The 14,280-nt window shown below is 32.9% G+C and overlaps 1 protein-coding gene across 1 annotated transcript in view; it reads left to right on the top strand.

Annotated features, from left to right (window-relative positions):
• LOC143056472 (uncharacterized) overlaps window positions 1-13,884 on the top strand; it is a 38,203-nt gene extending 24,319 nt beyond the window's left edge. The window contains exons 15-24 of the mRNA XM_076229552.1: window positions 1,461-1,716; window positions 4,882-4,976; window positions 5,769-5,923; window positions 6,570-6,726; window positions 7,074-7,237; window positions 9,423-9,549; window positions 10,821-10,932; window positions 11,278-11,366; window positions 11,666-11,844; window positions 12,720-13,884. Coding sequence (XP_076085667.1) covers window positions 1,461-1,716; window positions 4,882-4,976; window positions 5,769-5,923; window positions 6,570-6,726; window positions 7,074-7,237; window positions 9,423-9,549; window positions 10,821-10,932; window positions 11,278-11,366; window positions 11,666-11,844; window positions 12,720-12,903 — 1,518 coding nt within the window. The 3' untranslated portion in view covers window positions 12,904-13,884. The remainder of the gene's footprint in view (window positions 1-1,460; window positions 1,717-4,881; window positions 4,977-5,768; window positions 5,924-6,569; window positions 6,727-7,073; window positions 7,238-9,422; window positions 9,550-10,820; window positions 10,933-11,277; window positions 11,367-11,665; window positions 11,845-12,719) is intronic.
• The last annotated feature ends 396 nt before the right edge of the window (window positions 13,885-14,280 follow it).

The following is a 14,280-nucleotide window of genomic DNA, read 5'->3' as shown; positions in this document are numbered from 1 at the left end:
TGTTGCAGAAAGCTCGACATAGGGATAGTGATCCGGCGGCGGCGGCGGCGGTGTTAGCTAACTTCTTAAAAGCTTTATATTTTAGAAGGTGGAAGACCTGGATGCTTCATACTTTGTATATAGATGCCTCATGTTACGAAGTTTCCGTCAGTCACATGTCCAATGTCCTTGACCTCATTTTCATGGTTCAGTGACCACTTGAAAAAAAAGTTCAAATTTTTTGTAATGTTGAATTCTCTCTTATTATAAGTAATAGGATAACTATATTTGGTATGTGCGTACCTTGCAAGGTCCTCATGTCTGTCAGACAGTTTTCACTTGACCTTGACCTCATTTCATGGATCAGTGAACAAGGTTAAGTTTTGGTGGTCAAGTCCATATCTCAGATACTATAAGCAATAGGGCTAGTATATTCGGTGTATGGAAGGACTGTAAGGTGTACATGTCCAACTGGCAGGTGTCATCTGACCTTGACCTCATTTTCATGGTTCAGTGGTTATAGTTAAATTTTTGTGTTTTGGTTTTTTTTTTCATACTATATGCAATAGGTCTACTATATTTGTTGTATGGAATGATTGTAAGGTGTACATGTCTAGCGGGCAGATGTCATGTGACCTTGACCTCATTTTCATGGTTCAGTGGTCAAAGTTAAGTTTTTGAGTTTTGGTCTTTTTATCTAATACTATATGCCATAGGTCAACTATATTTGGTGTATGGAAATATTTTATGATCTTTATGTCAGTAGAGCAGGTTTCTTTTGACCCTGACCTCATTTTCACGGTTCATTGCACAGTGTTAAGTTTTTGTGTTTTGGTCTATTTTTCTTAAATTATAAGTAATAGGTCAACTATATATGTTGTATAGAAGCATTGTTAGCTGTACATGTCTGCCTGGCATGGTTCATTTGACCTTGACCTCATTTTCATGATTCATTGGTCTTTGTTTAGTTATCTTGGTTAATGTTAAGTTTATGAGACAGTTGTAATAAAGCTTTATACTTAGGACTATCTACATAATATCAATGATTAGTATAGAAGGCGAGACATTTCAGCGTGTGCACTCTTGTTATGACAGCTATAGGTGTACTGTTGTTCAAAATACAATGTATATGAAATGGGTGGGGTACTCCAACTTTTCAATTGCTCTTTTTTTACTACAAACCAACTAGTTTTTGCAACTTTTTGTTACTTGAGCAATTTGAAAAATAATGTGAATATATATAGTTTCTTATATGTTAAACTTCGATTGATTCTTATTTAACTACTTCAAGTAAATTTTGAAAATAGCAAATTAAAATTGACGCAAAGTTTGATAGAAAGGATGAAATAAGTTGGTTGTCAATGTTTAATACCAGTATAGAAAATATTTGGATCAGAAGGTAAGTGAAGTTTTCTTTTTACATAATGCTGCAGGTTCAAAAAGATAAATATTCATGAATTATGTAAAATTGTTGATTTCAGTCTTTAGGAAAGAAAGGGGAAGTTAAAAGTATCAATGTTGATGGTGATGTCAAGGTCAAGTTTGGGGAAGTATCCTTGACCTTTAACCCTGAATGCTTGACTAAAACAGAGGGGCCAGCAGACTTTATGTCTAGCAGTAGACCTGGACAAAGGTCTGAACCGAGACCTGAACCAAGACAGGAACCCAGACCGGAACCAAGACCTGAACCCAGACAAGAACCGAAACCGGAGACCCCTCTTGACAACAGGAATCCAAGTATGTAAAAACACGGATCTTAAAGGGAACTTCTCCACCATTTAGATATTGAAAGTGTGTAAAAGACTCATTCCATGCCGAACAAAAATTTGCAAGTCATGTGCTAATATATTACTGTTAATTCAGAATTTTTATGATGTTAATAATTATTATTTTGGAAAAAATGGCAACAGCATAGGTATTGCAAAAATAAAATTTTGATTTTCAATTTTGATTATGTTATTTTCTAGCAACAATACTTCGTGAAATCACAATATTTAACCTTGATTTGTGTCCATTGTTTATTGGTCCTCAATGCTCTTCAATTTGGCCTTTTAAACATTTTTTGATTCAAGCGTCACTGATGAGTCTTTAGTAGACAAAACATGCGTCTTGCGTAAATATAAAAAAAAATTTAATCCTGATATCTATGATGAGTTTATTGTTTAACAGTCATAAAATTGAAGGCATGCAAACATTTCTAAAATTTGGTATAATTTGAACTGTATTTCAGAAAAAAATCTTGCACAAGTCTATTATGAGTATAAAAAGAGTCTGTCAACTGTTTAAAAAATAATAACACCTTATGTAAGAATCCTGGGTTTTGATTGGTTGATAGCCAGTGTATTTTTCACCAATTTACTGTTATCAAATGAATATCGTTCATTTTTATACGACCGCAAAAATTGAAAATTTTTTGGTCGTATATTGGTATGATGTTGGCGTCGTCGTCCAAATACTTTTCACACTCTAACTTTAGTAAAAGTGAATAGAAATCTAAGAAATTTTAACACAAGGTTTATGACCACAAAAGGAAGGTTGGAATTGAATTTGGGAGTTTTGGTCCCAATATTTTAGGAATAAGGGGCCAAAAAGGGCCCAAATAAGCATTTTCTTGGTTTTTCGCACTATAACTTTAGTTTAAGTAAACAGAAATCTATGAAATTTTGACACAAGGTTTATGACCACAAAAGGAAGGTTGGGATTGATTTTGGGATGTTTGGTTTCAACAGTTTAGGAATTAGGGGCCAAAAAAGGGCCCAAATAAGTATTATTCTTGGTTTTTGCACAATAACTTTAGTATAAGTAAATAGAAATCAATGAAATGTAAACACAAGGTTTATGACCACAAAAGGAAGGTTGGGATTGATTTTGGGAGTTGAGGTCCCAACAGTTTAAGAATTAGGGGCCAAAAAGGGGCCCAAATAAGCATTATTCTTGGTTTTCGCACCATAACTTTAGTATAAGTAAATAGAAATCTATAAAATTTAAACACAAGGTTTATGACCATAAAAGGAAGGTTGGGTTTGATTTTGGGAGTTTTGGTCCCAACAGTTTAGGAATAAGGGGCCCAAAGGGTCCAAAATTGAACTTTGTTTGATTTCATCAAAAATTGAATAATTGGGGTTCTTTGATATGCCGAATCTAACTGTGTATGTAGATTCTTAAGTTTTGGTCCCGTTTTCAAATTGGTCTACATTAAGGTCCAAAAGGGTCCAAAATTAAACTAAGTTTGATTTTAACAAAAATTGAATCCTTGGGGTTCTTTGATATGCTGAATATAAAAATGTACTTAGGTTTTTGATTATTGGTCCAGTTTTCAAGTTGGTCCAAATCGGGGTCTAAAATTAAACTTTGTTTGATTTCATCAAAAATTGAATAATTGGGGTTCTTTGATATGCCAAATCTAACTGTGTATGTAGATTCTTAATTTTTGGTCCTGTTTTCAAATTGGTCTACATTAAGGTCCAAAGGGTCCAAAATTAAACTAAGTTTGATTTTAACAAAAAATGAATTCTTTGGCTTTTTTGATATGCTGAATCTAAACATGTACTTAGATTTTTGATTATGGACCCAGTTTTCAAGTTGGTTCAAATCAGGATCCAAAATTATTATATTAAGTATTGTGCAATAGCAAGAAATTTTCAATTGCACAGTATTCAGCAAGAGCAAGAAATCTTCAATTGCAAAGTATTGTGCAATAGCAAGAAATTTTCAATTGCACAGTATTGCGCAATAGCAAGAAATCTTCAATTGCACAGTATTGTGCAATAGCAAATATTTTCAATTGCACAGTATTGTGCAATAGCAAGAAATATCTAATTGCACAATGTTGTGCAATAGCAAGAAATTTTCAATTGGAGTTTTCTTTCTTTGTTCAGAATAGTAGTTGAATCAACTTAAATCATTGTTTTATACAATATACAATGTATATTCACTTTTACTACCAACCAATCTTTACCATTCAGTGATAACAAGCACTTTATTTTACATTTTAATATTTTATGATGTATTTAAAAGAGTAGTTATTGTTGCAAACTCCATTAGAAATTTGAATTGATATCAGTTTTGGAAAAAGGGAAAGGGGGATGTGAAAAAAAAATGGGGGGGGGGGTTAAATTTTTCTCATTTCAGATTTCATAAATAAAAAAAAATTTCTTCAAACATTTTTTTGAGAGGATTAATATTCAACAGCATAGTGAATTGCTCAAAGGCAAAAACAAACAAAAAATAAGTTCATTAGACCACATTCGTTCTGTGTCAGAAACCTATGCTGTGTCAACTATTTAATTTTAGATTTAAATAAGTTTGAAGAAGAAATCTTTAATTGATTTGTAAAATCTTGACATTTGTTTTGTGTAAAAAACCCATATAATGTCAAAAATTTGATCACAATCCAAATTCAGAGCTGTATCACGCTTGAATGTTTTGTCCATACTTGCCCCAACTGTTCAGGGTTCGACCTCTGCGGTCGTATAAAGCTGTGCCCTGCGGAGCACCTGGTTTAATGCCGCTGGGGTATTTGCAAAAAGGATATGACTTTTTTACCCTCTCTGCTGTGGTATTTGCCAAAAAATACTCTATCCGACTGGACGCTTGTAACGTCACGATCATCAATGCGTTTTTTGAACATCAACATTCAGTGTAATTAAACAGATATAGCATGTTCTTGAGGGGTATTTGTGAAAAATACCAGTCTTGAGAATGAATTTCCCTCGCCTTACGGATCGCGAAATTAAACATTCTCTCGACTGGTATTTTTCGCAAATACCCCTCCTTAACATGATATATCTGTTTAAAAACATATCGTCTTATACTGTCTTATACTGCGGAATTAATGATATATGAAATATCAGTAAAATGTCATTCACAAATAAATTGTAAATATTTGTTGATCTACGACAGGTACAGATTTCAAGACTGCTGTAGAACAAGACATGGAAGATGACGTTTTAATACATTTAAACCAAGAACCAACGATGGAAAAGAAACGAGAACTGGTAGGTAACAATTCAAAGTAAAAAGCAAGAACGCCCCACACTGGACTTTAAGCAAGCAACAATCAGCTATCAAACGAGGAAGATCCAGTATAATTTAGTTTAATAAAAAAAACTCTTGCTTTCTTTATACCAGACATCTGCATCTTGGTTCCTTCATTTAATGCATGCATGTATGATTTCTAATTTTAGTTTCTCCTGTATAATTCGGAGTTTAGTATGACATCCATTATCACTGAATTAGTATAGATATTTGTTTAGGGGCCAGCTGTAGCCCGACGCCTCTGGGTGCGAGAGTTTCTCGCTGCATTGAAGACCTATTGGTGACCTTCTGCTGTTGTCTGTTCTATGGTCGGGTTGTTGTCTCTATGACACATTCCCCATTTCCATTCTCAATTTTATTAGACATTAAGTTTGGGATTAAAACATGACGAAGATTTAAACAGATTATTTTTCTGACCCATATAAAGATAAGAAAATGTGGTATAAATGCCAACGTCTCAGACAACTCTCAACCAGAGACCAACAGACATATAAATAAGAAGTAGAAGTTTATTTGATATGAAGTGAGAAGACTGTCATCTTACCAAAAATATGGTCCTTGAAGTCAAGGATCCTCTCTATAGGGTCCAACCTGCTATGATGGTCCTTTGAGTGAAAGTCTGTCTGGTCAGATCATTTTCTATATATCTATCTGCTATAGAACAAATTTAAAACATTTTGAATCTTATTTCAGAAATTGTTTTGGAACTGAGGATGAACAAAATATAGGACAAATTTTTATATTTGTTTTAGGTGAGTGGTCAAGCTAATTTCCATCCCATTTATACAGCCTGTAAGAATGGGTCTGCTGGAGTCTTGAAAGCCTTGCTGAGGTATGCTGGACCACAGGCTCTGGAGGAAGGTGACGATGGGACTAAAAGTACACCACTACAAATTGCTGTCAAAAAGTTAGTATCCAAACATATGCTCAGTAGTCAGTACCTTTCTTATATTGTATGCCTAAATATTTAGAAATTATTCAGACACTAATGTTTCAACTCCCTCAGGCAAAGTTGACCTTAAATGGAAACTGACAGAATCAAACACTATCAATGGAACAAATGAAAAACTGCTGCCATACTCTTTACTTGGTACAGTTGTTTTTCAAGAAAAATGGTTGGTTAAACCTGGTCTTATTTCTAGCTAAACCTCCCACTTGTTTGATGATTAATTATAGATTACAGCTTTGGTAAAATTTGATTATTCATACTTCCAACAGGGGCCTGATGAGTTTGTGTCACATCTTACAAAGTCTCTCCAAATTATTTTTTCAAAAAAATCCACTCAAGCAGGTGCTTAAACTTGCAGTGAGGTGGGATTTGTTTTGCTCTGTGTTGAAGGCATCACTGTGACTTTGAGATGAAGAACAGCAATAAAAGAGCTGTCCCTTTACTTTTTGTGTGTTTTTGTTGCTGTTCATGTGCTGATTTTGTGTCATGGATAGATACCAAATATCATTTTTTTAAACTTATTACATGGTGCAGATAAATTGTAATATTTTAACAATTAAAAAAACTTTAGGTATTTAATGAAAACATTTCTCTTCTTTTTCAGAAAACATTCTGATTGTGTAGAGTTACTGCTGAGTTACAATGTGAATAAGGATGCAGTAAATGACCACAGACAGTCAGCTGTTCATCTGGCCGTACAGAACAGAGATGTAGACACGCTACGTGTGCTGAGGAAACATAAATGTGACATCAATAAAAAGGTAAAGCTCATACAGCATGCAAATGATCAGGAATTTGTTATATTTCAAGATATTGGCCATATTTTGCCCCTATATTTTAACATTCTGTACAGTCTTTTAACCATGTAGTTTGATAAGTACTCTTAATTGTTTTATTCTTGTAATTGGAAAATAACGATAGATTTGATTTTGAAAGTTATACATTACACGAATGCTACAATTAGAAATATCTTAAATCAGTAGTAATAGATAAAAGCAATTCATTAAATATTTCATAGCTTTTTTTTCGATTTTTTTTTCAAAGATGTATTTTGAGAACAAGAGGAATCAAAACTAAGATATTTGATGTCATATTTTTGCTATTATAGGATGCCCTAGGAGATAGTCCTGTAGTAGATGCTATAGTTAGACAACAGGGAGATAGTACAGAGATGTTGGATGTCATACTAGATTGGCCTGGTATTGACCTGAACTTTGAAAATAAGAATGGATTTTCTCCAATTCATATTGCTGCCAGGAAGGGAGATTTAGGGTAAGAGATAATTATACATCTGCTTTTAAAGAGCTGGATGAATAAACATATTTACACTTTTGATATTTAGCTGTATCTTGCCTCCGAATGATCTAAGATCGACTCCTAAATCTCCTTTTGACGTCAAGCAACAATCACTTTTAAATTGTGATGTCAAATATTTTAAATTATGATGTCAACGTTTACGGGAACCTGTATGATTTTACATAATGGCAGACAAATTTGCATACAAGTGTAAATACGTCTACTGTTTTTGTCTGTTCATCAGTCCGTCTGTGCTGTTAAATATTTGTCACACTTTTCTCTTGGAACTACAAACTTAATGTCAAGCTTCTGTTAGCATTATCTACTGTGTGATGTGTTTTACAATTTATTGATCAATAACTTTTAGTTAACCAAATACTTATATAAATTTATTGATCAATAAAAGATGGGCAAAAAATATTAGAAAACACAACATAGAAAACTAAAGACTGGGCAACATGAATCCAATAACTTAACCAAACTAAAGACTGGGCAACATGAATCCAATAACTTAACCAAACTAAAGACTGGGCAACAAGAATCCAATAACTTAACCAAACTAAAGACTGGGCAACATGAATCCAATAACATAACCAAACTAAAGACTGGGCAACAAGAATCCAATAACTTAACCAAACTAAAGACTGGGCAACAAGAATCCAATAACTTAACCAAACTAAAGACTGGGCAACATGAATCCAATAACTTAATCAAACTAAAGACTGGGCAACATGAATCCAATAACTTAACCAAACTAAAGACTGGGCAACATGAATCCAATAACTTAACCAAACTAAAGACTGGGCAACAAGAATCCAATAACTTAATCAAACTAAAGACTGGGCAACATGAATCCAATAACTTAACCAAACTAAAGACTGGGCAACATGAATCCAATAACTTAACCAAACTAAAGACTGGGCAACAAGAATCCAATAACTTAACCAAACTAAAGACTGGGCAACAAGAATCCAATAACTTAACCAAACTAAAGACTGGGCAACAAGAATTCAATAACTTAACCAAACTAAAGACTGGGCAACATGAATCCAATAACTTAATCAAACTAAAGACTGGGCAACAAGAATCCAATAACTTAACCAAACTAAAGACTGGGCAACAAGAATCCAATAACTTAACCAAACTAAAGACTGGGCAACAAGAATCCAATAACTTAACCAAACTAAAGACTGGGCAACATGAATCCAATAACTTAACCAAACTAAAGACTGGGCAACAAGAATCCAATAACTTAACCAAACTAAAGACTGGGCAACATGAATCCAATAACTTAACCAAACTAAAGACTGGGCAACAAGAATCCAATAACTTAACCAAACTAAAGACTGGGCAACAAGAATCCAATAACTTAACGAAACTAAAGACTGGGCAACAAGAATCCAATAACTTAACCAAACTAAAGACTGGGCAACATGAATCCAATAACTTAATCAAACTAAAGACTGGGCAACAAGAATCCAATAACTTAACCAAACTAAAGACTGGGCAACAAGAATCCAATAACTTAACCAAACTAAAGACTGGGCAACATGAATCCAATAACTTAACAAGAATCCAATAACTTAACCAAACTAAAGACTGGGCAACAAGAATCCAATAACTTAACAAGAATCCAATAACTTAACCAAACTAAAGACTGGGCAACATGAATCCAATAACTTAACCAAACTAAAGACTGGGCAACATGAATCCAATAACTTAACCAAACTAAAGACTGGGCAACATGAATCCAATAACTTAACCAAACTAAAGACTGGGCAACATCAATCCAATAACTTAATCTCACACACAATGACCAGGTAAGAAGTATTTATCACATGTTTCTTAGGAACAGTAAAAGTTTGAAACTCAATCCAATTATGTATATAATAGATAACAAAAACTCACCACACTAATGTAATATGGTCATTTGAAGGATATTATTTAGTAGATTTATAATACCTTTTGATTTTCAGACTCAAGGGTTCAAAAAATGGTGTATCGTACCTTCTCTTTCTTAGTTCTGTTTGTTTTCTAGGGGGTGTTTAACGACATGGGTCTGGTACAATCAGTTAATATGAAAACATTTAAAAAAGCATTTCCTGTTTTGTTGAAAATCGTTTTCATTATGTTGACTGATTATATTTGACTTTATCAACAGAGCAGTTAAAAATCTCTTAAAGAAGGACAGAAAGTTACTCAACAAGGAGAAGAGCGATGGATACACACCATTACACCTAGCATCATGTATGGACCATCACCAAGTCGTACAATATCTCCTAGACCAAGTAAGATGGCCTACCTTAGCTGTATTTGGCAAAACCTTTTTTTAACCTTTTACTTAAGTTTTCCATGCACTTGAACTTTGTATTGGATTTGGCCTTTCAACTGTTTTGATTTTAATGCCATTGTCTTTTATCAATTGAACTAGGACTATAACGTATTGTATAATAAAGAATGTATGCACTAATAGGACAACAACTTGACCAAATAGAAGAAAGCAGCCCAAGGCCACCAATGGGTCTTCAACACAGGGAGAAAAACCAGGACCCGTAGGTTGGCTTCAGATTTCTTCTTAGCAATAACTAATACTAGTTCAGCGAAATTGATTCCACACCAAACACTGACCAATACATAAAAATTACAAGACACAATCTTGACTGAAAAAAGCTAGAGTTTAGTGAATTGGGACAGTCTCAAAAATGATATCATTAGAATAATACGACAGAAAAAGAACATCTTTATGGATCTGATGAGATAAGCCTTTTTCAGTTGATTTATTTAGTTTGTTCTTATGTTGTGCTGTTTATACACCACTGTCCCTGGATAGGGAAGGGTAGAGTACTCACAAACATGTTTAACTCAGCCACAGTCTTTATGTGCCTGTCCCACGTCATGAGTCTGTAGTTCAGTAGTTTTATTTTGTTCATGTTTGTCATATTTGTTTTTCATTTATAATTTTTTTGTCGTTGCAGAAAGCTCAACATAAGGATAGTGATCCTGTGGGAGCGACCTCGACCTCATTTTCACAGTTCATTGCTCAGTGTTAAGGTTTTGAGTTTTGGTCTGTTTTTTTCTTAATATATAAGCAATAGGTCAACTATATTTGTTGTATGGAAGAATTGCTAGCTGTACATGTCTGCTTGGCATGGTTCATCTGACCTTGACCTCATTTTCATGGTTCATTGGTTAATGTTTAGTTTTCTTGGTTAATGTTAAGTTTATGGGACAGGTGTAATAAAGTTTTATATTTAGGACTATCAACATGATATCAATGATGAGTTTAGAAGGCGATACATTTCAGCGTGTGCACTCTTGTTTATAATGCTGTTAGTTGTCACATGTATTGATTTATATTTTCCATGTTAGGGTCTTTTATAGCCAACTATACAGTATGTGTTTTGTTTATTGTTGAAGGCCATTGCAGTTGCCAATAATTGCTTACATCCACTAATTTAACTTTGGGCAATAGTTGTCTCATTGGCAATCACACCTCATCTCCTCATTATTATTATATAAATAACCCTTTATGCAAAAAAAAGTATATGTTATTTTCCAGCCTGGTATTAACATTGATTCTAGGACAAGAGACAAAGGTCAGACAGCCTTGTTGATTGCTTGTTTCTATGGCAGCAGAAAAACAGCAGATATTTTACTGAATGAAAAATACAGTAAGTAGTCTTTTGACTAATTATTGTAAGGCTCTGATATAGTGATAATTGAAAGGAAAGACATTGTGTTTATATTTTTGATGGTAGTAGTTATAAGGTTTGGTTTTGCTCACTGTTGAAGGCTGTACAGTGACCAATATTTTTGTCATTAGGTGGATAGTTGTTTCATTTACAATCCTTACTTTTATATGTTTTGCTGCTCTTTAAAAAAATATATATTTCAACATAATAATAATTGCACATTTTAACTTGTTATCAATTATAAAAAAGAACCAAATATGTTATGACTTTTAACAGTTTGGTGACAATATTATTTTAAAACAAAAATTGATTTTATTTCCAAAGATTGTCAGATTGATGTCAGGGACAGTGATGGTAACAATGCCTTACATTTATGTCTGAGTGGTCCTCCCCAAGTCATGGAAATTACTGAGGTAAGTTTGGGGAAAAGTTTAAGGGGGGTGAGGCAGTATTTAATGTAAAATTAGTATATTATTAAAAACAAAAAAGAAATCATTAGAATTATTTGTATTACTGGAACAAAGAATTGATTATTATATAGAAATAAATCTGTTCAATATTTATGATACAACTTGTTTGCTTTCCTCATTTATGAATTTCATTCATTGTTAAAGCAGGAATTTGATAAATATTTCCTGAGACAGACATTATAAAACTGCATGCTTCCTATTTCTCTGTTTATTACTTATCATTGGCTGATTTGTATTAACAGATTCAAAGACCGAACCTGAGAGATAATGACAAACAGATAAAACAACAACTAGACCTGGCCGAACTCTTAGTCAATAAAGGTGTGCCTTACAATGTTCAAAATAACAGTGGGAAACAACCACAGGAACTGCCGTCTGCAGAGAAACTGAAAGAAGAATTCACTGCTATTATAGTTTTAAGGTATGTAATTATTTAAAGATTATTTCTCATTTTTTTATATAGATAAGATCGTTGGTTTTCCTGTTTGAATGGTTTTATACTAGCCATTTTTTGGGCCCTTTATAGCTTGTTGTTTGGTGTGAGCCAAGGCTTTGTGTTGAAGACCACACTTTGACCTATAATGGTTTACTTTTAAAAAACGTGGCTTGGATGGAGAGTTGTCTCATTGGCACTTATACCACATCTTCTTATATCTATATATTGTAATTTAGAGATGTTGTATGATTGTCAATGAGACAATTTGTAATTCACGGGAGATCAAATGATGTTGAAGTATTATGGGATAACCTTTTTCAAATTGACCCTTATTATCAGCATGATACCCCACATTGAGCAACTGAGCTTGTTATAGATCTTGGAATATTACAATACTTTATATTTATCACAACATGCAGTAACAGCCAGACAAATTTACTTATTCCAGGAATATGTGTTTTCAATATTATATGAAACAAATAAAATTTCCTATAAATAGTTGAACTATAAAATATTAAATGAAAAATCCGTAAATGAAAACAAAAAACAATGCTTGAAATATCTGAAGCTAAGATTTTATGGGATAAACTAGAAATCAGATTTTTATATGAGTGAATAAAACTATGGGGAGAGGATGAAAAAAATCTCAGCAATAAAAACAGTTGATACCAAAACATTATGATTTAGAAACTAAAAGAAACTATATAAACTATTGGCCAAACTATTGAACAAACTATTGAACAATGAATAATATACACTCTTTAAAAGAGTGATTTAAACAAGGGCATAATAAAGACAGAGACAGTAAAAAGTGAAATAATTTAGCTATTTTGTGCTTAACAATACTTAATTTATTTCAGATCGAGCAGAGAAAAACACCAGTTATGTCCCTTGTGTGAAGAAGAAGGTAACGAGGTTTATGCTGTGTTTGTGGTACAACCGTGTGGATGTTCTCTTTGTAATGGATGTTTCAATCCTAAATTCAAGAAATGTCCAAACTGTGGTAAAAGTATACAGTCATCCACAACACTCAGGAGGAAGTAATGATTCAGGGACTTTTTTCACAAAAATTTTACGATTAAACTTGACCATGAATTCTACTGAAATATTCATGACTTGAAAAAAGTCAAAGAACTATGGTGAAACTTTGTTGTTTTGAGTCAGTTTGATTCTTTAATAATGATTTATTCTGTAGCATAATATACACAATGACAAGTTATTGAAATTGACAAATGATGTTGCATTTTTATTATTCGATGGACACAATATCGTTTATACTGTTAATACTGCATAACTGCAAAAAAATAATCAAGATTGTGTATTGGTCCATTATATCGAACATTGAGTTGGTCTTATTCATTTGTGCATTGTTTAAATTGATTAGAAAAATTAAATAGAAATACAAATAAAGTTGGAACTATAATTAGAAATAGAAAGGAATTAAAGTTGTTAGTTGTTGTTGGTAAATAAAGGCAACAGTAGTTTACCGCTGTTCAAACTCATAAATCCATGGAAAAATATAAAATCAAAACTCTGTATGATTATTCCCCTTATACTACAACTCTAGAAAGTATATTTATTTATTGGCTAATGTATTTGTAAATGTAAAATTAAAGTTTTTGACAATAAGGAATAATAGAAATGTCATATCTCAGTGCTTTTATGTAATAAGTAAAGTTTTGATGGCATATCAATGCTTATCCCTCTTCAGTTTCTTTTGTATTTTTTTTGCTGTTTTGATAATATATATCCTACATCTCTCTCACTCATTCATAAGTAAAATTCAGTGAAAACAGTTTAATTTCAGAGACAAGACTATATAAGGTAATAATTGAATATTATTAACTACTTTTATATACATTGCAGTTTACTGATATTTTAAACTTTGGTGATTAAAAGCTTCACAGAGTAAATGTTACTTGGATGAATTTGTACCTCCTTTGCAGGTAACAGTATGAATTGAATTGTATATGGTTATGCTATCATATATTCTATGAATGCAAATAAAGTGTAATATAAATCCTATTTAGTTGTTAATTCTACAAGTTTCACAAATATTTGGTCTTCTGATCATTCATTACTTTATGAGACATTAGGTCTAATGACCATTCTACAATTTACCAGATATGCATACAAACAAAGCAGACATTCTGTCTTATGAACGACGGGTGCCACATGTGGAGCAGGATCTGCTTACTCTTCAAGCACCCCAGTTTTTGGTGGTCTTCGTGTTGCATGGTCATTAGTTTTCTAGGTTGTGTCTTGTGTGTACTATTATTTGTCTGTCTGCTTTTACTTTTTAGCCATGGCGTTGTCAGTTTATTTTCTATCTATGAGTTTGACTGTCCCTCTGGTATCTTTCACCCCTCTTACTACAATTTACAAGACACTCACTCTAATTAGCTTTCTACAAATTACTAG

This window comes from Mytilus galloprovincialis, chromosome 13, assembly GCF_965363235.1.
Source record: "Mytilus galloprovincialis chromosome 13, xbMytGall1.hap1.1, whole genome shotgun sequence".
Classification (NCBI taxonomy): Eukaryota; Metazoa; Mollusca; class Bivalvia; order Mytilida; family Mytilidae; genus Mytilus; species Mytilus galloprovincialis.
Note: the sequence above shows the minus strand (reverse complement) of the source record. Positions and strands in the feature narration are given on the sequence as shown.